This window comes from Metopolophium dirhodum, chromosome 6 (assembly GCF_019925205.1).
Source record: "Metopolophium dirhodum isolate CAU chromosome 6, ASM1992520v1, whole genome shotgun sequence".
Taxonomy (NCBI): domain Eukaryota; kingdom Metazoa; phylum Arthropoda; class Insecta; order Hemiptera; family Aphididae; genus Metopolophium; species Metopolophium dirhodum.
The window spans coordinates 17,525,805-17,550,254 of NC_083565.1; the positions used below are offsets into that span (position 1 = coordinate 17,525,805).

At 28.1% G+C, this 24,450-nt stretch overlaps 2 protein-coding genes across 9 annotated transcripts in view; both read right to left on the reverse strand.

The window, feature by feature from the left end:
- Nucleotides 1–697: 697 nt before the first annotated feature.
- LOC132946331 (probable multidrug resistance-associated protein lethal(2)03659) lies at nucleotides 698–13,383 on the reverse strand. 6 transcript variants are annotated; one of them, XM_061016288.1, is made up of 26 exons: nucleotides 10,852–11,178; nucleotides 9,375–9,458; nucleotides 9,184–9,294; nucleotides 8,971–9,105; nucleotides 8,062–8,272; nucleotides 7,188–7,410; nucleotides 6,926–7,082; nucleotides 6,720–6,858; nucleotides 6,513–6,620; nucleotides 5,958–6,251; nucleotides 5,721–5,885; nucleotides 5,530–5,651; nucleotides 5,358–5,455; nucleotides 5,201–5,286; nucleotides 4,727–5,115; nucleotides 4,376–4,653; nucleotides 4,226–4,305; nucleotides 3,364–3,514; nucleotides 3,012–3,118; nucleotides 2,818–2,941; nucleotides 2,588–2,758; nucleotides 2,035–2,162; nucleotides 1,636–1,881; nucleotides 1,391–1,563; nucleotides 1,058–1,298; nucleotides 698–965 (listed from the first exon to the last, which is right to left on the reverse strand). In XM_061016288.1, the coding sequence occupies exons 2-26, from the start codon at nucleotides 9,449–9,451 to the stop codon at nucleotides 921–923; spliced, it is 4,059 nt and encodes a 1,352-aa protein (XP_060872271.1). In that variant the 5' UTR covers nucleotides 9,452–9,458; nucleotides 10,852–11,178; the 3' UTR covers nucleotides 698–920. The 6 variants fall into 6 exon arrangements, with proteins under 6 accessions (XP_060872271.1, XP_060872266.1, XP_060872270.1 ...); XM_061016283.1 differs by lacking the exon at nucleotides 10,852–11,178 and adding an exon at nucleotides 13,069–13,383 and having other exon boundaries at nucleotides 1,391–1,881; XM_061016287.1 differs by lacking the exon at nucleotides 10,852–11,178 and adding an exon at nucleotides 13,282–13,300 and having other exon boundaries at nucleotides 1,391–1,881.
- A 5,184-nt stretch (nucleotides 13,384–18,567) lies between these two features.
- The window catches only part of LOC132946332 (ATP-binding cassette sub-family C member 4-like), a 38,019-nt gene continuing 32,136 nt past the window's right edge, over nucleotides 18,568–24,450 (reverse strand). For all 3 annotated transcript variants that reach the window (XM_061016290.1, XM_061016291.1, XM_061016289.1), the window contains exons 6-26: nucleotides 24,166–24,388; nucleotides 23,903–24,059; nucleotides 23,664–23,802; nucleotides 23,468–23,578; nucleotides 23,100–23,381; nucleotides 22,869–23,033; nucleotides 22,682–22,803; nucleotides 22,297–22,394; nucleotides 22,156–22,241; nucleotides 21,609–22,000; nucleotides 21,235–21,545; nucleotides 21,089–21,168; nucleotides 20,880–21,030; nucleotides 20,678–20,784; nucleotides 20,492–20,615; nucleotides 20,242–20,412; nucleotides 20,032–20,159; nucleotides 19,727–19,972; nucleotides 19,444–19,616; nucleotides 19,109–19,349; nucleotides 18,568–19,010 (exon numbers count right to left, since the gene is read on the reverse strand). In XM_061016290.1, the coding sequence (XP_060872273.1) occupies nucleotides 18,927–19,010; nucleotides 19,109–19,349; nucleotides 19,444–19,616; nucleotides 19,727–19,972; nucleotides 20,032–20,159; nucleotides 20,242–20,412; nucleotides 20,492–20,615; nucleotides 20,678–20,784; nucleotides 20,880–21,030; nucleotides 21,089–21,168; nucleotides 21,235–21,545; nucleotides 21,609–22,000; nucleotides 22,156–22,241; nucleotides 22,297–22,394; nucleotides 22,682–22,803; nucleotides 22,869–23,033; nucleotides 23,100–23,381; nucleotides 23,468–23,578; nucleotides 23,664–23,802; nucleotides 23,903–24,059; nucleotides 24,166–24,388 (3,591 nt within the window). In that variant the 3' untranslated portion in view covers nucleotides 18,568–18,926. The remainder of the gene's footprint in view (nucleotides 19,011–19,108; nucleotides 19,350–19,443; nucleotides 19,617–19,726; nucleotides 19,973–20,031; nucleotides 20,160–20,241; nucleotides 20,413–20,491; nucleotides 20,616–20,677; nucleotides 20,785–20,879; nucleotides 21,031–21,088; nucleotides 21,169–21,234; nucleotides 21,546–21,608; nucleotides 22,001–22,155; nucleotides 22,242–22,296; nucleotides 22,395–22,681; nucleotides 22,804–22,868; nucleotides 23,034–23,099; nucleotides 23,382–23,467; nucleotides 23,579–23,663; nucleotides 23,803–23,902; nucleotides 24,060–24,165; nucleotides 24,389–24,450) is intronic.

Genomic DNA, 24,450 nt, shown 5'->3' on the forward strand with positions numbered 1-24,450 from the left:
ATATACAGATTCTCACACCAAGTTTATGGTTTATAAATAATGTAATTATTTTTATTTATATCATCATAATTATTATTATGTTCCTAGTACCCAACTAAAACCAACTAAATTTATACCTAAATTTAGAACCTATTTAAAAAAAAATTGTATCTTTTTTTTATCTAGATAAAAAAGTATTTATCTTTATCTTTATCTAGATAAATATGAGTTAAGTTATCTTTTATCTCTATCTAGATACATTAGAGTTGCATTATCTTTATCTTTATCTAGATAAAAACTACTTATCTAATCCGAACACTGGTAATAAGGTACCTGCAGTATATTTATACAGGAAAACCTCTCTATAAAGGTATCGCTTGGGACCAACAATTTTTTCATTGTAAAGAGTTTTCCGTTATAGAGTGACTAAAATATACGGTACATGAGTTATTTGGGAACATTCTAGAGAGATTTCCGTCTTACAGGGTGTCCGTTATAAGGAGGTTTTACTCTATCTTTAAAAATATTTAAAAATGTTTAATACATATTTTAGTGCATTTATTAAAATTTTAAGAGATGTATTTTTAAACTACAATTGTTTAAGGTTTTATTATAAATTAAATTCACTTTCATCCTATAATAAGCAAAATATTATAATATATATCTTGTGACTTGTATATTATTAAAACAAGAAATAGGAATAGAATATGCAGAGATGTCCATAATACAATTTTATTGTAGTAACTATACATCATATTCAGTTTAAAAAAAATGTATGATTAAGACACTAAAATAAATAAATAGTTTAAGTTATTGTCAGGTATGAACAGTCAGTGATGCCGTAAATGTATCTAATAAATATGAAACAATATTTAATTATATAACTGACAATCATTAATGTGATTTTTGTATAAAATCAACTGAACTTTAGCATTCATGACTCATGTGGTTAATTCGATGTGTTCGTGGGCAATGTTCATAAAGCTCTAAAAAAAAAAATACGAACGCAATTAGTTGATATGATAATTTCGATTAAACACACCATTACAATTAATGTACTATGAGCTTCAGGTTGTACCTCAACTGCTAAATTATGTAACAATTCAGACGTTTCGGTTCCAGTTTGTTCTACCATTTTGTACAAAAACCCATCTTTATTTTTCAACAAGTTATAAGGGTGATCGAATTCGACCATTGTTCCAGCGTCCATAACAAGCACCCTGTCAGAATCCATAACTGTATTCAAACGGTGAGCGATCGTTAACACTGTACACGACCGAAATTTATTTCTAATCGTATATTGAATCAACGCATCGGTCCTGAAAACAAAAAAAATTCAATGCACACAGCTTTACGACGATAACCAGAACATTATTGCAATCGATTTTATATGATTTGTATCAATAGTTACTGTGAATCAACATTGGCAGTGGCCTCATCCAGCACGAGAAGTTTATTACTACGCACTATAGCTCTAGCCAAACACACTAATTGCCTTTGACCAACGCTGAAATTAGATCCGCCTTCAGACATTTTTGAGTTCAGACCGTCGGGCAAATCCTCTACGACGGTTTTAAGTTCCACCTTAAATAGTAATATTACGTAAATAAAAAAAGTTAACTGTATTTGCAAATTATTATAAACGAGAAGATATACTTCTTCTAAAGCATTCCAAAGCGCATGATCTGGGTATTCGTCTAAAGGATCTAGGTTTTTTCGCATGGATCCCGAAAACAAAACTGGTTCTTGAGGAATTATTGAAATTTTGGATCGTAAATCGTGTAATCCTAATTCGTGTATTTCTTTACCGTCGATGGTGATATTTCCCTCATTGAGAGCAAGTCTAAATAACGCTCCTATCAACGACGATTTACCTGCACCAGTTCGTCCAACAATTCCTATCTAAATTAAAAGAATATATTATTATAATTACATCCCCAGACAGAAATTCATAATGATAATATTATAATAACATTATACTCATATTATTTTTAACTATCATTACAAATTGCTGTCTGTTACAGAGCCGAGATAGTACGTGATGATTAATATTACTTTTTCCGTTGCCTGAATTTGAATGTTGAGATTTTTTAAAACGTGCGCCCCCTCTAGAGTATAACGTAGATAAAAATTTTCAAACACAATTTGCCCTTTATCTGGCCATTCTTTTGGTGGTTTCTTATCTAAAGTACAAATAAGATAAAATTTACGAAAAAATAAAAATAAATAAATATTAAATAGGTACCCACTTTGTAATTCACTGCTCAAATATATAATATAGTAAATGCATCAGAGTTCTAAGAATTTAAATGTAGTGATGTTATATTTACTAAACTATATTATCAATAAATTAGGTATACAATAAACTTTGAACTCCATAAAAAAACACTTTTTAAGTTTGTTAGCGATTGCCAGATTATGAGTTTTTAAGATTTAGGTAAGTTCCTGGTTTTATTGAGACCTTGTACAAAATTTGTTTGTTAAACATTTTAATGAAATAACTCCTCAGGATAGATAAACCCAAATTCTATTCTTTATTTTAGAACAATATTTGTAGTGTATAAGTACCTAATAACTAATAATATTGTAGAATGATAATGAATATTACCTTGTGCAGATTCAAGTGCAGCTTCCTGTGGAACATTTGTATACTCAAGTACTCTTTCAACAGATGTCATCTGATTATCTAATTGAGCAAATTGTCTTATTCCCCACTGAAGTGAACCTGTCAAACTCATCGCTTGAGTTATAACTAGTCCAACATCTCCCCCAAAAGTATCTAAAAAAGAAGTAAACATTTTTAATAAAATTTATTTGAAAAAATAATTAATATATTACCATTTTTGACAACTAAGAAACTGTATGTTAAGATACTAATATATACAAGACAGATCATATCCAACGCAAAACCTAAAGCTTCGGTGGACGAAATAAAAATATACCAAGCCGAAGTATGTAAGTCCTAAATGTTTAAAAAAAAAATTTAATATTTTATTTTATTTAAATATAATATACCTAGTTGTTTCCCTTACTTGATGGTCATCGAATTCTCTAGATAAAACTTCCTCGGCTTCAAATGCTCTTATTGTTGATAAACCTTGAAGCGACGCGTTCAAATATCCTAATACGGGACTTCGTGCTAAATATTTAATAATTCACAATTAAAACAACTTCACGATAAATTATACACTGTCAAGTCTCAATAACTCAAGTTTCAATGCGGTGGATAAAATTAAATTCGATTTTTATAAGTTATATTACTCAAAATATATAACTTTTATACTTTCAACAGACAGAAAAAAAAATCCAGAGTTTACCATGGTTTTCGAATCATTGAGAATCGACTATATTTTGAAATATAAAAATTTACATTTTTGTACTTACAGGCTCCCTCCAAACGTTTGATACTACGTGATGTAGATAAATAATAGACTACTGTGTAATAAAACAATACCCCGATGAAAAATGTGGGTATAAGAAGGTAAACATTAACTATTCCAACCACAATTATAATTCCAATAAGTGACAATGAGTTCTAGTTTAAAACAGTGTAAATATAAATAATTATGTTTTATTACATCAAGCCGTTTGCGCAAACATATTTCCAAGTTATTTCTGTACACAAAATATTGAAAAAAATGACAAATTTGCGCACATCAAAAATATATATAGGTATATAGTAAATATTTACTTAAACACATTAATATGTTTATTTTAAAGCAATTTTTATAAATTATACTTATAAATCTCTTTGTAATAAATATTTTTATTCATTATATTTTATATTGGTATCCATTAGTCGTTTTAATCGAATTAAATAAATAATTTTAATTAAATTCCAACGATTTTTATTTTTTATACCAAGGTATTTCTTCATAATATTAGTTAACAGTTAATAAAGATAGTAATAATAATAATAATAATATATTTATTAAAATACATTAAATTATTATAATATATTTAATTATATAATATAATAATAATTATTATTATTATTAGTCTTGTGGTGCTAACCAATAAATGTTTCATAGTTTATCAGGCTTAAATAATATTATTTTCACACAAATGTGCCAAGACTTTTCAAAAATATGTGCGCAAACTATATAGTATGTATGTGTACCAAAACAGTATGTTGAATTTAACGTAAGCGCAAACGTGCCATGACCTTATACAAAAAATGTTTTAAGGTCAAAATATCTTAAATGAGCGTGTAAAAGTTTAAAGTATAAGTAAGCTGATGATTTACATATATAAAATCCAATGAAGGAACTGTTATCATTTCATCAATAGCACCGATGTCTTTAGTGAAACGGTTCAGAATCCGTCCTGATAAAATAATAATTATTGATTAAAATGCATAATTCATATTTAATTTTAAATTTATAAAATATTCTACCGGACGAATTTGTATTAAAGAAATACATTGTAGCTCTGGTTATAGCGTTGAACATACTGGTGTGTAAATTCATAGATGCGCCTATAAAAACTGATACGAATGTAGCACATCTTATTAAAACAACTATTAACATAGCTACGTTTATGACAGCGTAAATTATAACACAAAACTGGCGAGATATTACCCACGGTGTATCAGATTCCACGTAAGTCATAAAATTACTAATATTCGTAGATTTACTCTCTGCATTATGAAAAACATGATCTTCTAGGTTAACCCTGAAAAAAATATGAGTGTTTTTAACATTGAATCAAAAATTTAAAACTGATTAACAAAATAAAAATAAATTACCAATAACTTATCCAATAATCTCCCCCAGTACCAAGCATTTGAGTGAAAATACATATGAATAATAAAAATAATATTTTGAAAGTATTTCCTCCGGCAGAAATATAAGACGAGTAAATACTATGTGAAACTATTCCGGTAGACCGAATTTCAGCCACTTCAATGGGTGCTACTTGAGTTTCGTTTAATTTATTTTCATCAATAGACAACGAAATACTTTTAAATGACTCTTGTCGAGATAAACCGGAGGGCTGTTCCAAACTTTTATTAGTTACATTGTTGCTCTCAATTTCAGTATCGGTGGTTGTTTCCTCGGATAATTTAAATAATTTTGTAAAGTCTAATCCAGAAGATTGAAGTTCCTGATACGAACCCTCGGCTAATATATTTGCCTAGGAAAAAAATTGAAATAAAACATAACTTCATTATTATTAAAACATATTTTATTCTAGGAATATTTCCAAAATTACTACTTACATTTTCCATCAAAACAATTTGATCAACACTTGACAAGTATTGTATTTGGTGAGTAATAAGAATACACGTCTTCTCTTTGAGGTAACCTGTAAATTAGAAATATAATAACATCAAATGAGTATTCTAATGACAACTCCAAAAGACGTTATGTACCTACCCTTAATACATTTTTCAAATAAATGGTTTCCAACGTGTGTGTCAACAGCTGATAAAGGGTCGTCCAATAAATAAATATCGGCTTGTTTATATACAGCTCTAGAAACGTAAAAAAACAAAAAATCATAAAAAAAATTATTGAATTTATCATAAACAACTAATTGTTTACTTGCCTTGCTAGATTTACTCTCGCTCGTTGACCACCACTAAGAGACACTCCTCTTTCACCTACTAAAGATCTGTCACCATAAGGAAGTTGTTTAAAATCGGTTTTCAATGCGCATACTTTTATAACCTATAAATAACTTCCATGAATTTACAATTTTTAATAAAAACAAATCCTATTATTGTTTGAAAATTGTACTTCTTTGTAACGATTATGATCCATTGGCGAACCAAAAAGTATATTTTGTTGAACTGAACCGTTAAACAACCACGGTTCTTGAGAGGCGTAAGATACTGTGCCTCGCACCGAAATACTACCTTCGCAAAGTGGCAATTCTTGTAAAATCGCATGAATCAATGAACTCTGTATGAAAAGTAAAGTTTTATCATATTATTATGCTTTTTGTTTTCCATATAGCCCATGCCACACGCATACTTTTCCAGCTCCTACAGGCCCAATGATTGCAACCAACCGCCCAGGTCTAACGGTTAAATTAATGTTATTTAAAGAGTTATCGGGTTGATTGAGTATCCATTTAGCCGAGGCGTTTAAAATGTCGATTCCAAAATTACTCAATTGGCCCATATCTTCTTCATTGCTATCTGTATTTGTCGCAAAATGATCACTATTAAAATTTAACATTTCAATGCTGTCTTTGGATGTAGCTTCTGCAGGTTTTAATAACGATGGTTTATCATGTTTGTGCTTTTCGTCTTGTAGTAGAAATGTCTTTAAAAACAAAAATAATATTAATTTATTAATTATTCGTAATATTATTATAATTTTTTCTTTTGCTTAAAGTATATACAGTGTACTTTTGCTAACTCGAACCTTGATAACTCAAAATTCTCAACATATCGAACAAATAAAATTCCCCTTCAAATAACAATAACACATTAAGATTTTGATAACTCAAAATTGTTAGTAAGTTAAATTGTTTTTCCCTGTGAGCTTCGAGTTACCGAGAGTACACTATATTTATATTTATACCTGAATGCGTTTAATGGATATTAGCATCTCAGCTAACGTTAAAATACCTTGGGGGAAAAATACTGTCATTGTTGTCAATATCTTTAAGTATGAAAGTATAACAAAAACCTAAAAATACGGTATAATAAATAATACTTATATACAATTATAATACTATATATAGTCATATTTTAATAGATGTTACAATAAATTTGAACTTGACTTTACTTTTTGAGTATTTATGTAGTTTCCTAATAATATGTATGATAAAATACTTATGAACAACGCAAATCTTAAATGAAATATTACAAATGATTGCAAAAACACTCTGATGTATAAGACACCTCTGATCTGTTCAAGTTCCAGCCTATAATAATATAAATGAGTATTACAAACAGTACCATTACACCTTAGTATAAATCCAAAACACATACTTTCTTGCGAAATGTACAAGCACTGCAAAGGGTTTCTCCCAAGTGTACATCTTTATCACTTGTATGCCTGATATTATTTCGTTCATCAACCTTACTCTTTCGTCGGTCCTAGGCGCTGTTTTCGACCGATATACGGAAGTTTTCTTTCCCAACCATCCTTAAATTGAAATTTTTTCTTTCTTAAGTACTTTGGTACTCATATTAATACGACTTATTTTAACACATGAGTAACATCCGTGATATAGTAGGTGCCCATACATACCTTGCAGTGGAATAAAGACAAGAAATATAGCTACTCCAACTAAAGATGATACGCCAAGTTCTTGCCACAGAAAATATGTGACTACAATTGATTGCAGGGGGCCGATCCATAAAAAGTGTATAAATATGAATGCTATATCGAACCGATTTACATCATTTGACAACAAGTTTACCACTTGGCCGACTGTAGTTTCACCTAAAGATGTTTTACTTAATCGCAATGCCTATTTTTAAAACAAAAAAAAACAATGAAAACTATATTTTTTTTTATCGTAGATTAGATAACGGGAAATTTTATGTCCCAAAAAAAAGCCTCATTTACTATTATCTTTAACCCGAAATCCGTGACAATTTTCCGTTAAGTGTACTTTAGCGACCATTATTAATAAACAAATGAAATATATTTTTTGAAATATTATTATAATTTTTATTATCTATCTACGAAAAATATTTTACTTAGTCTTACTTATATTTTACTTTATTAGTCTTCTAGATAATAGTTATCTTTATCCAAATCTTTTTTTATTATCTTCAATTTGAAATAATATGCTGAATGTTTTTTTTTATATCAAGGTTTATTTTCACAAAGCATACGATTTATTATAATGAAAAAAATGTATCGCTTGTTATTTCATTTCATACAACTAAATTTAATTTTTATCACATATATACAATGGCCACGTGCATAGGCATTATAATATTGTCACCATATTAACGACTGAACAGCTTAGATATAATATAAAATATAGATACTTTAAACTTTATATCTATATTTGGAAATACAAATTATTATAAATTTAATGTGTTTTCTGTAATTACTAATTTAGTTACCTACATAATATACTTTTCTTTTTAATGATTGATGACACTTATACCTTTTTATATATTGCTGAACAGCAGGCCACTCGAAGCTTCATTCCTAGTTGTCCCGTTTCCATTTGTGAATAATGAAACAATAATATATTAACCAACATGTTCAATAATAGACCTGACGCATAACAGTATGCACGAGTCAAGTCCTTGGCGTTGGACTTATCCGGGTTGAAATATTCTAATAATCCACCAATTAGTATCGGTTGAGACATTCTAAAAAAACACACATACAAATTAAAGTACCTAATTTTTATTTATGCAAACATTTAAAAAAAAAAAAACATTTATTTTCAATGTATTTAACTACGTGTGTGTGTTATATTATTATACTAATACATATAACATTTTTATATTATAGATATTAGGTGTACAATATGTTTTCGGTTACTTATAGTTCAATTATTTACAATTTTTACAAAATACGGGTTATTCAAAACTTCCGTAAATAATACACGCTAAGATAATAAATATATAATTTAAATCCCAGCAGTTAGAAACTCCCTAAGTAGTCGGTACGATAAAAAATCTGATATTTAATTTAAGAGTATTTTTGTGTTTAAATGCTATCAAATATTTACTATGGTCAGTTGCAGAATAATTCTAAATCATATTCTACAAAAAAAAACCTATGATTCTCTGCCCTCTGGTAAAATTAAACATCGAGATTATCTAACAATAAGTCATAAAAATTAAACAGTAAACATATTTTATAATATATTATGAAAACTAATGAAATCAATATTTATAATACTATCCAATTATTTTTTATTACCTAATTAATAAATACCTATATATTGTGTAGACATCAAACAAAATGATGATACAATAACTGTTAATTTTAAAAACAACTAAATCTTGTGGTAAATAAAGTTTTCCCATTACAATCATTATTTAATAATTAATATATTCACCTCAACACAATTTCAACAAATGCTTGTATTAATCCATATAACATTAGCTTAGCACCAAACATTTGAACTAATACCCTTAGCAAACTAGGATCTCCATTCTTCTTGTTTGCATTAACCGTTTCGATTTTCCACCTCCTTACAAGGAAAACAATTTTACTCAATTTATTAAAAGTAATTATTTAAAATATAATCTTAATATTTTAATTAGTTTACTTCTGTAACTCGATTCCTAATAACGATGATCTGTCATTATTTAGAGGTACGTATAAATCATTGAATTCTAAATTCCTCTTTCGTCCAACTTTGAAAAGGTCAAAAATCCAGCTGAAACAAATTATAATAATAAATTTATATTTATATTATATTCAAATGTTTCTAATAAATATATATATAATAAAATTCACCTAAACGTAAAGATTTCAAAGATGTTTGCTCTGGCTCGTGGATTTAGAGGCCGTTCTTCTTTTTTACCAGCATCCATTTTTTATCTAAAACAAAAAATAAAAAAAAATCTAATTTAACGTAAATTGTCAAAATTAAAATACGTTATTAAACCATTGAAAGTTATTAAAATATTTGTCAAGCAGTATAAAATTATTTATGGGTATAAATGAAAGCACAAGAATCTCAAATAAATTTTAATGAAATGGAATGGAATGAATATGGCAATTGGTATTAGTGGGTACTATAATCACTTGGGTATGAATAATAGCAACTTGGCAATGCATTTAGTTAGAATACACGGCACTCGAAATTAGTCAGTGGATACGATAAAAATGTCCAATTTTTAACATATTTTTCCTTAATATATTATGCTTATAAAAGTATTCGACATCATTTTTGTATAATTTGTATAATTTGTATAATTTTTGTTTTTTAATAAAGTCATATAACGAAAATATCTATTTAGTATTTTTAATATTAAAGAGGTGGGCAAGTGGGTGTCGCTCTGCTGTATAGTAGGTTACAATACTGTTATGTATGGTGTTAAATTTGAATTCAATGATATAATATCATTGTATACCAAAAACGATTCTGAGCGAAGGTGGTCAGTCAGCCTATGATATATTAGGTACTAAGTATATTTGATGATATTATATTGTGTATAAAGTAATTTATTAACCTATTTACGTGGAACCTTGTTTTAAATTTTTAATCCTTAGCTATAAAATTTGAACATTTTATAAATTTTTAACTACAGAATCATTTTTAAATTTTAAATTTGATAAATGTTGTCAAAATTTGAACTTTAATGCTTATAAAAAAAATGTTTGTTTATGTATTTTTAATGTTTTTCAACCGCTAACATTATATCAGGACCGTTGTATTACATTTTCCGTAAACACTAAACAGCTCAAAATGAGCCGAAATATTTTGAAAATGTTATCAAGTGCCTATAGGAATTGATAAACTAAACATATAGACATATATTTAGTGTAAATTTCAAGTATATGGGGGGTATTCGTTTTTGAATTAGGTACAGCAAAATAAGAAAATCGTTACATGAGAAATCTATTAAATACTAAATAGATAAGTATCCAATCTTGTAAAAATTGTAAAAATATTATATTCTGTATAGAAAATGCTAGTATAAACATTCAATGAAAATATCATGTATCTACGGTCATTTGTTTTAAAGTTACACCAAAAATCAAAATCGATTTTGTCAAAAACCAATTTGGCGAAAAAATTAGTTTTTCCTTAATTTTAGTTTTGTTTTTCCCTGCGCTTTTGAAAACTATAGAGAATTTAAAATTTTGACCTCCCGAATGCACAAACTAGAGTCACTTTTCCACATCATTGTAAAATCAATACATTCATCGCTCAGTTCAGAGTCTAAAATATAATACATAATTATTATAAAAACCTTAAATTACGTACCGTGTAAAATGAATGTATAAAAATTATATTTAATAATATAATAATAAATGATCCGTTGAGTAAATGGTTCAAATGTTTATTTATTGCAGATTATTACCCATTGTTACACACACATGACATTTTCTCATATAGATACGTACTCGTATGATAAATAAACTGGTTTAAAGAGAAGTTAAATGTTCATTTTACTGCACATTTTTTCGAAAATTAAAATGATGACGATTAATGCTGTTATTCAAACATTAAAAATACATTAAATTGTTTCATTTGAAATTAAAACCAAACATTAAATAACTGGTCACAATTCTAGATTACCAACAACTAAATTTCATATTTAAAATTAAAATACGACTCAAATACCTGTTATGGATAAAAAAAAAAATAAAATTATAAGCCGAATCTAAACAGACTATTGGTCCCTTGTAGGTCGCATAGGTCGTGAGCATGATAATTGATATGTAATAAGGTATGATTCATTTGACACGTTCACTGATATTGATGTAATTTATTACGGTTTTCAGATGCTTTTTATAAGTATAGTTAACTGATATAGCTGCGGTTCTGTGAATAGTCAAATATAGTAGGCATTCCATATTTTTTTCGTTAAATTTAATTTATAGCTTTTGATGATTTCATAAAATTATAGTACAATAATATGCAGTATTTTTGATAATCTTAAATAGGAGTCACCGAAGACGTTTATAAAAGACTATAATATAGTCCATAATAATCAGGAAGATATAAAATATAGTAATTTGTCAAATAACTTTTAAGTTGTTCAAATTGTGTTTGTTCAAGTTATTCAAAATCTATTACTAATAAAATTGAACTTTAATAAGTTAAACACCCAGTATAATATAATTAGTAAGTCAGATAACATTTATTATGTATGAAGCCGTATAACCTTATATAAATACAAAAAAAAACCGTTATTAGATTTTTTTAATCTTTGCAAAAATAATGCTTATTATAATATTGCAAATGATATGTTTGTTCTAACTAATTGCTAACTTTGCAATTAATTTCTAGTTGAAAGAGCTTGGTAGAAATGTAGTCGAGTGGTTACAGCTCTAATGTACAATAGATGTGCAATGGGTCACTGTAATATGGTATGTTAAGTTTGAATTCTATGATATTATATACATTTATACGAAAAAACGATTAGCGAAGACGATCTGCCAGCCTATATTACTAAGTAAATAATATTATTGCTATTTATTTTAATAATTATACCTACTATACAGTGAGTTGAATTAATTATTTCCAAAAACATTACATTTGAAAATGTCATTGTGTATATAAAATATAATAACATACTTTACAAGTTTCAAGTACCTACCCATCATGAACAATATTTTGAAATTACAAAGATATCTGATTTTTTAAGAAAAAAAACTAAAAATATTGAAAATGAATTATTCCTATACTTAGCTTAAAAAGTTAAAATATTTTGAAAATGATCATATCAACATTTGGTGAAAATTTAAAGTATATACTTTTATTCGACTTTGATTTACAACCACTCCAGTGTTTCTATAATAGTAAATTGGATCCAGTTGGTATGTCAAATTAAAAATTGAAATTCAATTTTAATTTCATTTAAAAACTGTTGGACTTATGGGTACCAATCTTGTGTGCATTAGGGTGTCTTGTGGGTCACTGTAATAGATGGGCTAAATTTGATTTCAATTTCGTGTTATTGCGGAGTTAACGAAAGCAAACGGTTTGCTGACCATTTACAACTGATATAAGTTGTATAAGCGATATGTTATACTGTCAGTACGATAAGGCCGCACCTAGAAATTTATGATTTTTGTTTTTATGGTGTCTATGAGTTCGTAATTTTTTCTCTTTTTTTTGTAAGGGCGCCATCTACTTCCTTAGATTAATAAAAATTTTATTTGCTAAAAATCTGTATTGCATTGAACGCATATGTTAAATTTCTAAGTATAATTTGGTCGTAAAACGAAATGTGGCTCGTTTACTGAAAAAAGTACATAGGGTCAAAACAATAAGGCCAAATATTGAAATATGGCGCTTTTGCAACTTAAATCAGATCAATTAAAAACAGATGGTCAGATGGATTCATGTTTCACTCAAATTTTGCACATTTTCCATGATTCAGCCACAGATGCAACAAATATATATATATGTTTAAACATTTTTATTAAAACAGGATAACTGACAGAATAAAAAAAAAAAGTTTTATCGTTTAACCTGTACCGCCTCGGTGTTGACACTTGGATTTCGTTACTAAATATTAAATAATCTCTCCAGTAAGCACCGGTACTGAGGATGGAACCGAAGTATTATATTTTATGAACATCATATTGCGACAAATTTCACTGACGAATGACGATTGACGAATAATGAAAACACAATGATACAATAATTTGAGTAGGAATAGTCAACAATACAAATACAATTTACATTTAAATTATTATAGACAAGAGTTCTGATTACTGAGTGCAGTCGAAAACCAGTCAGTAGGCGATAACTGAGAACAGCGGTCAGTGACCACTGAGTACTGAGTACTGACCAGTGAGAACTGAGAACAATATAAATAACTTCCACCATAATATTATATAAATTAAAAATTGTTATCGTTATGTATAATACGTACACATTATTATACTTAATATGTAGCTAGGAGAGTTAATTTATTTTTGTTGGTTTGATAAGAAATACTTATTTATATAAATATTATTATTATTAATTTGATTAGGTAATTTGTTTAAACTTTGAACACAATCGTAAGAAGCGGAAATTGGAAAGGTATAGTTGGGGGCCATAAGGGTATCTAATGAAGACCGTCGTCACACAGTGGCAGGGATAGTTGTTTTGGTGATTTGTTATACTATATTATAACTAACATTATGTTACATAAGTTTATTAATAATGTATTGATTGATATTGGAATACTTGGTATAGGTATCAATAATTAATAAATCTTATCGAGCTGTCTGTTTTCCGAGTTATTAAGTCACCCAGAAAAATGATTATATAAACTAATTTTTAGATTCTGAGCGAATATTGATTTTATAATGATGTGTGTTTTTTTAATTTTTTTTTTTGTGTTTGTCATCGCCTTTTAGGACAGTAAAAATGCTTGGATTTTCTTCAACAGTAACTTTTCTGATAGGAAAGTGAACATAGTTGGTACTTTGGGGGGTCAAAAGTAAACATTTCCCACTAGGTTTCAAAAGCGACGTGAAAAACAAAAGAAAAATTAAGGAAAAAAGAGAATTTCTACGCAAAATCTGTTTTTGAGAAAATCGATTTTGGTTTTTGGTGCAACTCTAAAACAAATGACCGTAGGTACATGAAATTTTGACTGAATGTTTATATTAGCATTTTCTATACACCATAACATTTTCCGAATATTTTGACTTATTTGGAGCTGTTTACGGACATTTTCAGTTTCCACTTTTTTTAGTTTTTTTTTCTACAAATATCAATAAAATTTTATTTGTTGGGTATAAAAGCTTGAAAATTTAACACAAGGCTCCTACTTTATTGTTACGCTGACATTTGAAAAATATTAATAATTTACCGATATGTGAGTGGAAAAGTCCCAGATTCGTTGGCACTGGATTTCAGTGTATTATTATTGTGAGTGTGAATGCAATGTCATTTAATGATTTAATCACCTTCAAAACCATTAAATCGTTTTAATAAAACCACAATTTCTTACGATTTTTGACAATTTTTGTGAATTATCAGTAACTTAGTTAGACTTAATCTTTTGACCACTGATTAATTTATAATTTAATTTTTAGATTCTGAGCGAAGCGATAAATGTATTGATTTTATAATAATGTGTGTTTTTTTTTATTTTTGTTATTTTGTGTCTGTCATCACCTTTTAGGATAGTAAAAATACTTGGATTTTCTTCAACAGTAACTTTTCTGATAGGAAAATGAACCTAGTTGGTACTTTGGGGGGTCAAAATTCATTTTCTTCAATTTTTGAGAAAATCGATTTTGGTTTTTGGCGTAATTCTAAAACAAATGAATATACATGAAATTTTAACTGGTTCTTTATATTTGCATTTTCTATACACGATAAAATTTTAAGGAACATTTTCAGTTTCCAATTTTATTAGTATTTTTTTCTATGGATGTCAATAAAACTTTATTTGTTGGGTAAAAAAGCTTGAAAAATTAATACAAGGCTCCTACTTTATTGTTACACTGACATTTGAAAAATATTAAAAATCCTTAGTCACAGTTTTTATTTATAAGCATTTTTTTTTTTTTTTTTTTTTTTATTCATTTACGTAATTTACAATCTATACAAAGTTATGTACAATGAGCAAAAAGGATATTTATAGTATAAGTAGCAGAATTTGACATTTTTGGGCAGGCACTCAGCAGCACCACCCGAGAATTTAAAGTTCAAATTTTGACAAAATACGGAAAAATCCCGAAAATTAGCAAATTATTTTGAATTGAGAATTCATAAAAATTTTACTTTTTAAATCTAAGATTTGAAAATGTAATATAAGACTACTCATAAGTTTATCTACCTTTATCAAAAAAAAATGTCTACAAGAATGTCAAATTAAAATTATATGAGCGTTTCCGCCCGGCGTTTGAAATTCATATTTTTACAACATTTGATATCCACTCGATTTCTCATGTAACGATTTTCTTATTTTCTTGTAATTACAAAAAAGGAATGACTGTAGATACTTGAAAATTTCACTGAATGTTTATATTAGCATATTTTATACACGATAAAATTTATAAAATAATTTGACTCTTTTGTAAGCTGTTTACGGGGACATAGACAATTTTCAATTTTTTTAGTTTTTTTTTCTATAAATATCAATCAAATTTTATTTGTTGGGTAAAACAGCGTGAAAATTTAATACAAGGTTCGTGATACAGTGTTACAATAGAAGTTGAAAAATATTGAAAATACATAGACACAATTTTTTTTTTATAAACATTTAAACTTCAAATTTTGACAACATTTATCAAATTTAAAATTTAATAAGATAAATAGATTTTAGATTAAGGCAGGAGGCACTTCATTGGAAGTGACTCCATCAACGTGTAATATACCTATATATAATTTATATCTAGTATGTAAAATATGTATAATTGTCAAACATATTTATAAAGACCTTTGGGTCGTTTAAATAATATAAAGCCCCAAGGCATTTAAAAAAAAAAAAAAAATTAGGATATTAAACTTAATTAATAACTTAGTTGATAATTATAGAAAATATGGTATAGGAACGGGGGGTTTAAGCCTTAAGGGTTCAAACTACTCTACTTGACTGTGGCGTGCAGAATATTTTTCAGACCTGAGGCAAACTAAACAATTTGACCTCCCACCCTACCACCATCAGGTTTTTCGTACTCAATTGATACTTTAACAAATTGTATACATTTATTTGATATTACAATGTACGATCAAACTAGTGCCCAGTTGCACACCTAGTAACTCACCCACGACCCACCCACCCACCCGTATTTTCCCCGAGGCAATTGCCTCAAAAAATAGCTGTTCAGTACGCTACTTCTACTTGACTACACACAATAGATACACATTATTTAGGGCATCGCCGTTTCCGACCAAAAAGATACCCTTCCCTTTTCGGCCGATTCACTTTTCGACCAAATTTAAAAAAGTTCAATAATAATTAATATTATATACTTTAGATCTTTATGTTATACTTATAGAAAATAACTAAATATTTAGTATACCTAAGTTGTATAAAAAATAGATATAAATAAATAATAATAATTTTAATAGGTGGGTAATATGAAATTGTTGTCAATAATTATTATACATAGTAGTAATATGTGTATAATATATTGAAAAATAAAAAATTATTAAAAGTTTAATTGGAATATAGAACTTATACTTTTAATAACTTTACAAATATTATATATTATTATATTATTTAATTTATTATACACATTATTATTATATTAATTAATGACATTAAGCTCAGAGAAATCAAGCAAACAATATTACCATGGTCCAAACCATACGAGATGTCCAGAAGGGACGAGGTTATTTTTGTCCGCCTACAAATAGGTCACCACACCCGCATGACACACGGATAACTTATGGCCAAAGAAGACCCACCCTCTGCACTTACTTGCTGAATACTCATTACGGTCATCCAGACATCCTCCTCGAATGTGACCAGTTCAATGAAGTACGCATCCAACAAGAACTACCGGAAACCCCGTATGAGATACTTTCACCCATTCCCGAGAAAATGAATTAAATTTATAAACGAAACTGAATTGTGTCATCTTATTTAATAATATTAGTTACCTAAGAAAAACATGTACAAATATAATAGTAATTAGTAATTACTAATTAAGTAACTTCTGTAAATTAATATAATTCAATGGAATGTAATGTAATGTATTGTAAGAAAACTCAATATATTTCTTCCGATGTAAATTAAAAATTTAAAAAAAAACGTTAATTTTTGTCGTTGGTCTTTAATTTTTTCTATTCTATTTTACATTTGGTTTTACACAGGTAAGTTACAGTATAAATGGAAAATTAATACCTAAAATAAAACTCCAAATTTTTCTTTGCACAAATTTAGTTTTAAGGTATGGTCAAAATTATACATATATGGGAATCCAAGTTCAGTTGAAATACTCCGAACAAATGGACATAGTAGGTAATGGAACATTGATTAACAATTATTGCAATTAATTTGATTAATTAAATAATCTTTATTAGTTTATAGATCTAACTTTTCTCAATAGGCACACAAAAATATTGCAATTTACATCCAAAAGTACAACTTTAAGTTTGACATATATGCAGTTTAGCTATCAAAAGATTTATTGTAATTATTTATTAAAATATGTGTTAATGATCAATTTTTGGACTAATCGTGTATTTAAGTTTAAAATACTAAGAATTTACATTTTTTGTAATTTGTTTTTTATGAAAGGATGATATTTTTATGCTCAACGTGTTGGTGAAATCAGAATTTACCTATCTTCATTAATTTTTTTGTTATTGTTAATAAACCACGCAAAACCTAGAATTAAGTTCTACGTGGTTTATTAATAATAACAAAAAGTTATTGGTTAATGGTGATTTTCATCCTGTGTACAATAAGTGTATAATGAATATTTTATGAAAAATATAATATGTATATCTGTGTAACAACACAAATCTTTTCTTCTTCTCTACCTATTGTATTTGTATATAAACATCACTTTTTTAGTTTGTAATTTCTTTACATTAACTATCTTTATCACAAGCGCCAGCTTAAAGAAGGTAGATAATTCATGTAAAATATTTAGTGCTCTGTTAATTTAATTTTTTTTTTAATAAAAGGCTATCTCTACCTATAATATGAAAACTAAATAATAAAGTTATAAGTTATAACACAAAAAAATAGCACAAGGGCAAAGGGTTTATATAGTGTTATTATTTATTTTACCTATTTAAATTAATATAGGGTTATCACACCTAGTATTGCATACTTATGAATCATGGTTGTTATAGTTATAATTTATAGGTACATATTATAATGTAATTATTATATTATTGGAAAATAAATTAAAGACATTTACCTATAAGTTTAGTTTGGACTATGGTGTTACATGTTAAACTTTGGTCTTAGTACAGACTACAGATATTTGAATTCGACCTGCTTGTTGGTACACTTGAGGGCAATCGGTAATCAAAAATATTTAGAACAACAAAAATAAACAACACTTAAGTACAAAAGTGATCATCTTTAATTTAACAATATAAACACGTAGAATTTAACAGATAACAACTTACTTATCCCTATAGTATACGTGTAAACCATAAAACAAAACAAAATGTTTAAAAGTTTTGTAAATACTAATATTGACTACGTAAGAACTAATTTGATTTGAATTTAAAACATATATGTAGGATAAACTGGTTGTACAAAATTCCCTTAAAATAACACAGCAATGTTGACATTGTGGACATTTATCATGGTAAACATATGAACATTAAATTAGAACAATTAAAAATATGTTTTATATAATATATTATGTAAGGCATCATGTGATTAATATTAATAACTATGGAAACAAAATAAACTAGGTATTCCTACTCGTGTCATCTACATCTTCGTCAATTAATTTGATTGGAGATTCTCTAGTCAACTGCTGGGTTCTATAGCTCTGTTTGTAGAAACAAATTAATTTTATAAAAGTCAAAATTAGATATGTACACATTTCTACAGGGTCAAATATAAAAAGAAAATTATAAAATATATTACCTCGGCAGCTACACTATGCAACAAATCAGCTGTGGCCTTTCCGGTTTGATCCACCATTTTGTATAAAAACCCATCTTTGTTTTTCAACAAATTATACGGATGATCAAATTCAACCATCTTGCCAGCATCCATTACAAGAACCTTGTCAGAATCCATAACAGTATTCAAACGGTGAGCGATTGTTAAGACTGTACACATTCTGAACTTATTCCTAATTGTATTTTGAATCAATGCATCAGTTCTGTGAAAATAAACAAGGAAATCTTATAGTTCTGATAGCTTAAAGTATTAACTGTCAACGATAGTTGTTTTGTGGTCTATCAATTATTTATTACTGTGGATCAACATTAGCAGTGGCTTCGTCCAACACAAGGATTTTATTGTTTCGCACTATAGCTCTAGCCAAACACACTAATTGTCTTTGACCAACACTGAAATTTGAACCACCTTCAGACATTTTTGAGTTTAAGCCACCAGGTAAATCTTCAACTGCATCCTTAAGTTCAACCTTGAATAACATTAATTATAATTAATTTTAAGATTGAAACTTTTATGCAAGCATAAGTTTTACTAATAGAATTAGTATTTTGATAGAGAAAAATACAAATTGATCATTACTTCATCTAAAGCATTCCAAAGAGCATGATCTGGGTATTCATCAAAAGGATCTAAATTTTTTCGCATTGTTCCTGAAAACAAAACTGGTTCCTGAGGAATGATGGAAAGTTTGGACCGAAGTTCATGTAGTCCCAAATCATTAATGTCTAAATCATCGACAAAAATGGAACCTTCATTTACAGCTAATCTAAACAATGCTCCTATCAAGGATGACTTTCCAGCACCAGTCCTACCAACAATTCCGATCTAAATGTAATGTGATTATTAATAACTGTTTCAAAATATGATATAGTACTCAAAATTACCTTTTCCATTGACTCAATCTTAATATTGAGATCTTTCAAAACATGAGGTGTATCTAGGCTATAACGCAAATAAAAGTTTTTGAACATGATTTGTCCTTTATGAGGCCAATCCTTTGATGGTTTTTTCTCTATAAACAAATATTTACAAAATACCATACTCAGTATAATTCAATTTACATTTGATTTACAAAACAATTTAATTCAAATTACCTGGAGGTGATTCAAGAGCAGCTTCCTGTGGGGCATTTGTATATTCCAGTACTCTTTCAACTGATGTCATTTGATTTTCTAATTCTGCTGATTGTCTCATTCCCCATTGGAACATACCGGTCAATCCAATTGCTTGAGTAATAGCCAGACCAACATTTCCTCCAAATGTATCTAAAATTAAATTAAATAAATACATTTAAAACAAATTAACATTTGTATATTTTAAGATTAATTTAGTTTTATAACTTACTACTGCCTATAATTAAGAAACTGAATGTTACTACGCTTATATATATAAGGCAGACTATATCCAACCAAAAACCAAATGCTCTACTTGAAGAAATAAATAAATACCATGCTGAAGAATGTAAATCCTAAAATTATTGAAATAATTAACATTTAAATAATAGAAACAAAAATAGCTATTTTTACTTACTTGATGGTTGTCAAATTCTTTAGATAAAATTTGTTCTGCTTCAAATGCTCTGATTGTTGTTAAACCTTGTAAAGATGCATTCAAATGTGCAAATACGGGGCTTCGTGCTATTTTTCATTATAACAGTAAAATAATCAAATTGTATAACAATACATTATTTTATAATATAAATAATGGATATAAAAAACTTGTGTGTGCTTACTAACTCCTTCCAATCGTTTGACACTTCGAGAAGTTGACAAATAGAAAACTCGGATTTTGTAAAAGATTATTCCAACTATGAAAGTTGGTATCATAAGATAAACGTTAACTAATCCAACAACAATGATGATTCCCATTAGTGTTAATCCAATCTATAATAAACATATATCCATAGAATTTGGTTTCATACAAGATAATGTTAAAAATTACTTGAATACAATCCATTAAAGCTACTGGTAACATTTCGTCAATTGCGCCCATGTCTTTTGAAAATCGATTGAGAATTCGTCCTATTATAATAAAAAATTATGATCAAGTATTCAAGTATACCTAATTAAAATGCAATCATTTTTTACCAGATGAATTAGTGTTGAAAAAATACATTGTGGCTCTGGTTATAGCATTGAACATCTTGTTGTGCAAATTCATAGACGCTCTCATACAAACCGATACAAATGTAGCAGACCTGATAAGGGTAGCCAATATCATAGAAAATGTTAAGACAGCAAAAACTATGATACAAGTTTGCCGTGAAATTGTCCACCACAACAATTGATCAGACATACCACTAGTCGTTGATGTAGTTGTATTATTATTATCTATGGATATTAATTTATTATCGCTTATACTACTTGTATTACGAAAAACAAGTTCTTCTAGATTGACCCTGTTAATAAAATTTGAAATGTAATAAAATAAACTTAAAAATAATAATAGTGCTGCGCAGTACCAGTATGTTATCCAATAGTCTCCTCCAGATGCTAAGACTTGGGTGAAAACACACATAAATAATAAAAATGATATTTTACAAGCATTTCCACCAGCAGAAAAATACGATGAGTATACAGTAAGTGAAATATTTCCAGATGAACGAGTTTCAGCTACTTCGATTGGTTCTTCCTGAGCTCCGAGTTTGCTCTCATCAATGGATGAAGCAACACTTTGAATAGAAACTTGCCTTGATAAAATGGTACGAGGACTTAATGTATGGGTACTCTCATATTTAGAATTAGATTCATTATCTGATACGACATTTGTTTCTACTAAAGATCCAAGCAGTTTTGTAAAGTCTAAACCAGAAGCTTGAAGTTCCTGATATGAACCTTCAGCTAATATATTTGCCTATTAAGAAATATAAAAATAGACTCATTAATTATTATCTATAATTATAATTATAAAATTTTAAATTTTAAATTGTAATATTTATTTTTCATAACTCAAAAATGTACAAATCACAGAATTGTCTTAAACAATACGGAATAGTAAAAAATACTTACATTTTCCATTAAAATAATTTGATCAACTTTAGTTAGATATTGTAATTGATGAGTAATAAGAATACAAGTCTTTTCTTTCAGATAACCTAAGGAAATGTAATTATTATAACTGTGACAACTTTAAATTGTATTCAAAATTACCTTTAATGCATATCTCAAATAAATGTTTGCCAACATGAGTGTCTACAGCAGATAAAGGATCATCCAATAAGTAAATATCCGCTGGTTTATAAACAGCTCTGGAACAAAAAAAGTATAAAACCCTGAATCATCCCAAACAGATCAAAATACAATTATTTAATTCTATGTTATATGAATAATAAAGCTTAGTTTAAAAAAAATAAACAAATTACTCCAATATCCATACACTTTTCAGTAACATCATTTAATAGGACAAAACATTTCAAACACAACCAACAATAACATAGAGTAGGTAGCTTAGTAGCTTACTAACAAAATAATATATTTAGTCAAATTAATATTACTCTTTTTTACAAACTAGCTTGGAGCTATCAACTTGACTTACCTAGCTAAATTAATTCTTGCTCTTTGTCCACCACTAAGTGAAACTCCTCTTTCTCCTACAATTGTTCTATCTCCATAAGGAAATTGTTCAAAATCTGTTTTCAATGCACATACTTTTATTACCTGGTTTACAAAAAATAAGTATACAAATATTTACTAAGGATCAGAACATTTTGCTTATTAATTACTTTTCTATAACGTTCCTTGTCCATTGGCAAACCGAATAGAATGTTTTGTTGAACTGATCCGGCAAATAACCACGGTTCTTGCGATGCATAAGATACTACACCACGCACAGAAATATTTCCTTCGGAAAGTGGTAATTCTCGTAAAATTGCGTGTAATAATGAACTCTGTAATAAATTATTAAAATGTTATAATATTATCAAATTATTTTTAATAGCTCTTTTATATTATACTTTTCCAGCTCCTACAGGACCAATGACTGCGACTAATCTACCAGGTTTTACGGTTAGATTGATATTTTCTAAAGAATTTTCAGTTTGAGCATCTGTCCATTTAGCTGTAGCATTGGACACAACTATGCCTAAAAGGCCTAATTGTTCATGGTCATTTTGATCATGCAGTGGAGTTGTACTGTTATCATTAATAATGATTGGTTTTCTAACACCATTCGAAGCTTTGTCGGCCTTTGAACGATTTGCCACTTGAGTGTTTTTTTCTTCATATAATAGAAAATTCTAAAGTACAAAAATAAAATGATAATTTAAATATATTTGTAGACTATAAATTTATCATTTTTAAATAAATATTATACTATTCATACTTGTAGGCGTTTAATGGATATTAACATCTCTGCTATTTGTCCAATACCTTGAGGGAAAAATACCGTCATCGTTGTCCGCAATATATTGTAGTAGGAAGTTATGACGAAAACCTAAAAGCATATAGATATAGTTTAAATATTGTATTATTTTAATTCTAGTACAATTGTTATTATTTGAACTTCCAAGAATTTATACTTTTTGGGCGGTTATAAAATTTCCAAGCAGCACATACGACAAAATACTGAAGAACAATGCAATTCTAGTATGAAACACTATGAACGATAACAAGACTCCTCTGATGTAAGAGGATCCTTTAATTTGTTGAATTTCTTTCCTATTAACATTACAAATCACAAATTACAAACACGTGTAAACAAGTAGTTTTCTCTTGGTTTTACAAAATAATAGCTTATATTAAGTAAATAGGAACATACTTTCTAGCGTATTGTACAAGGTAGGCGAAAGGTTTTTCCCAAGTATACATTTTAATTACTTGTATGCCCGAAATGATTTCATTCATCAAACGAACCCTCTCGTCAGTCCGGATAGCCGTCTTCAGTCGAAGTTCCGAAGTTTTTTTGCCCAACCATCCTAAGAGTTGAACATTTGTTTTATTTGTTAAATATCTAATCCCATTATGGGTAACCTATACAGGTGAACGCTATTATATTGGTATTCGACATATTATTTTACAAACCTTGTAGAGGAATAAACATAAGTAATGCGCCTACTCCAAATATTGATGAAACGCCTACTTCTTGCCACAAAAAATATGTGACCACAATCGTTTCCAAGGGACCGATCCATAGATAATGCAGAAATATTACTGCTATATCAAATCGATTTACATCATTTGATAATAAATTTACTACTTGACCAACTGTGGTTTCACCAAGAGCAGTTTTACTTAGCCGTAATGCCTATATATAACAAATGTTATACTTTTTTTTAAGTACTTATTCACAATATATAAACTGGCAAA

Bases quoted from the DNA above. Each gene is read 5' to 3' on its own strand.
- LOC132946331 (XM_061016283.1), bottom strand. From the start codon at position 9,451: ATGGATGCTGGTAAAAAAGAAGAACGGCCTCTAAATCCACGAGCCAGA. The intron at 4,306-4,375 runs GTAGAATATTTT...TTATTTTATCAG, and splicing joins CTTTAATACAAATTCGTCCG to GACGGATTCTGAACCGTTTC. The intron at 2,163-2,587 runs GTAATATTCATT...TTTGTACTTTAG, and splicing joins TGCACTTGAATCTGCACAAG to ATAAGAAACCACCAAAAGAA.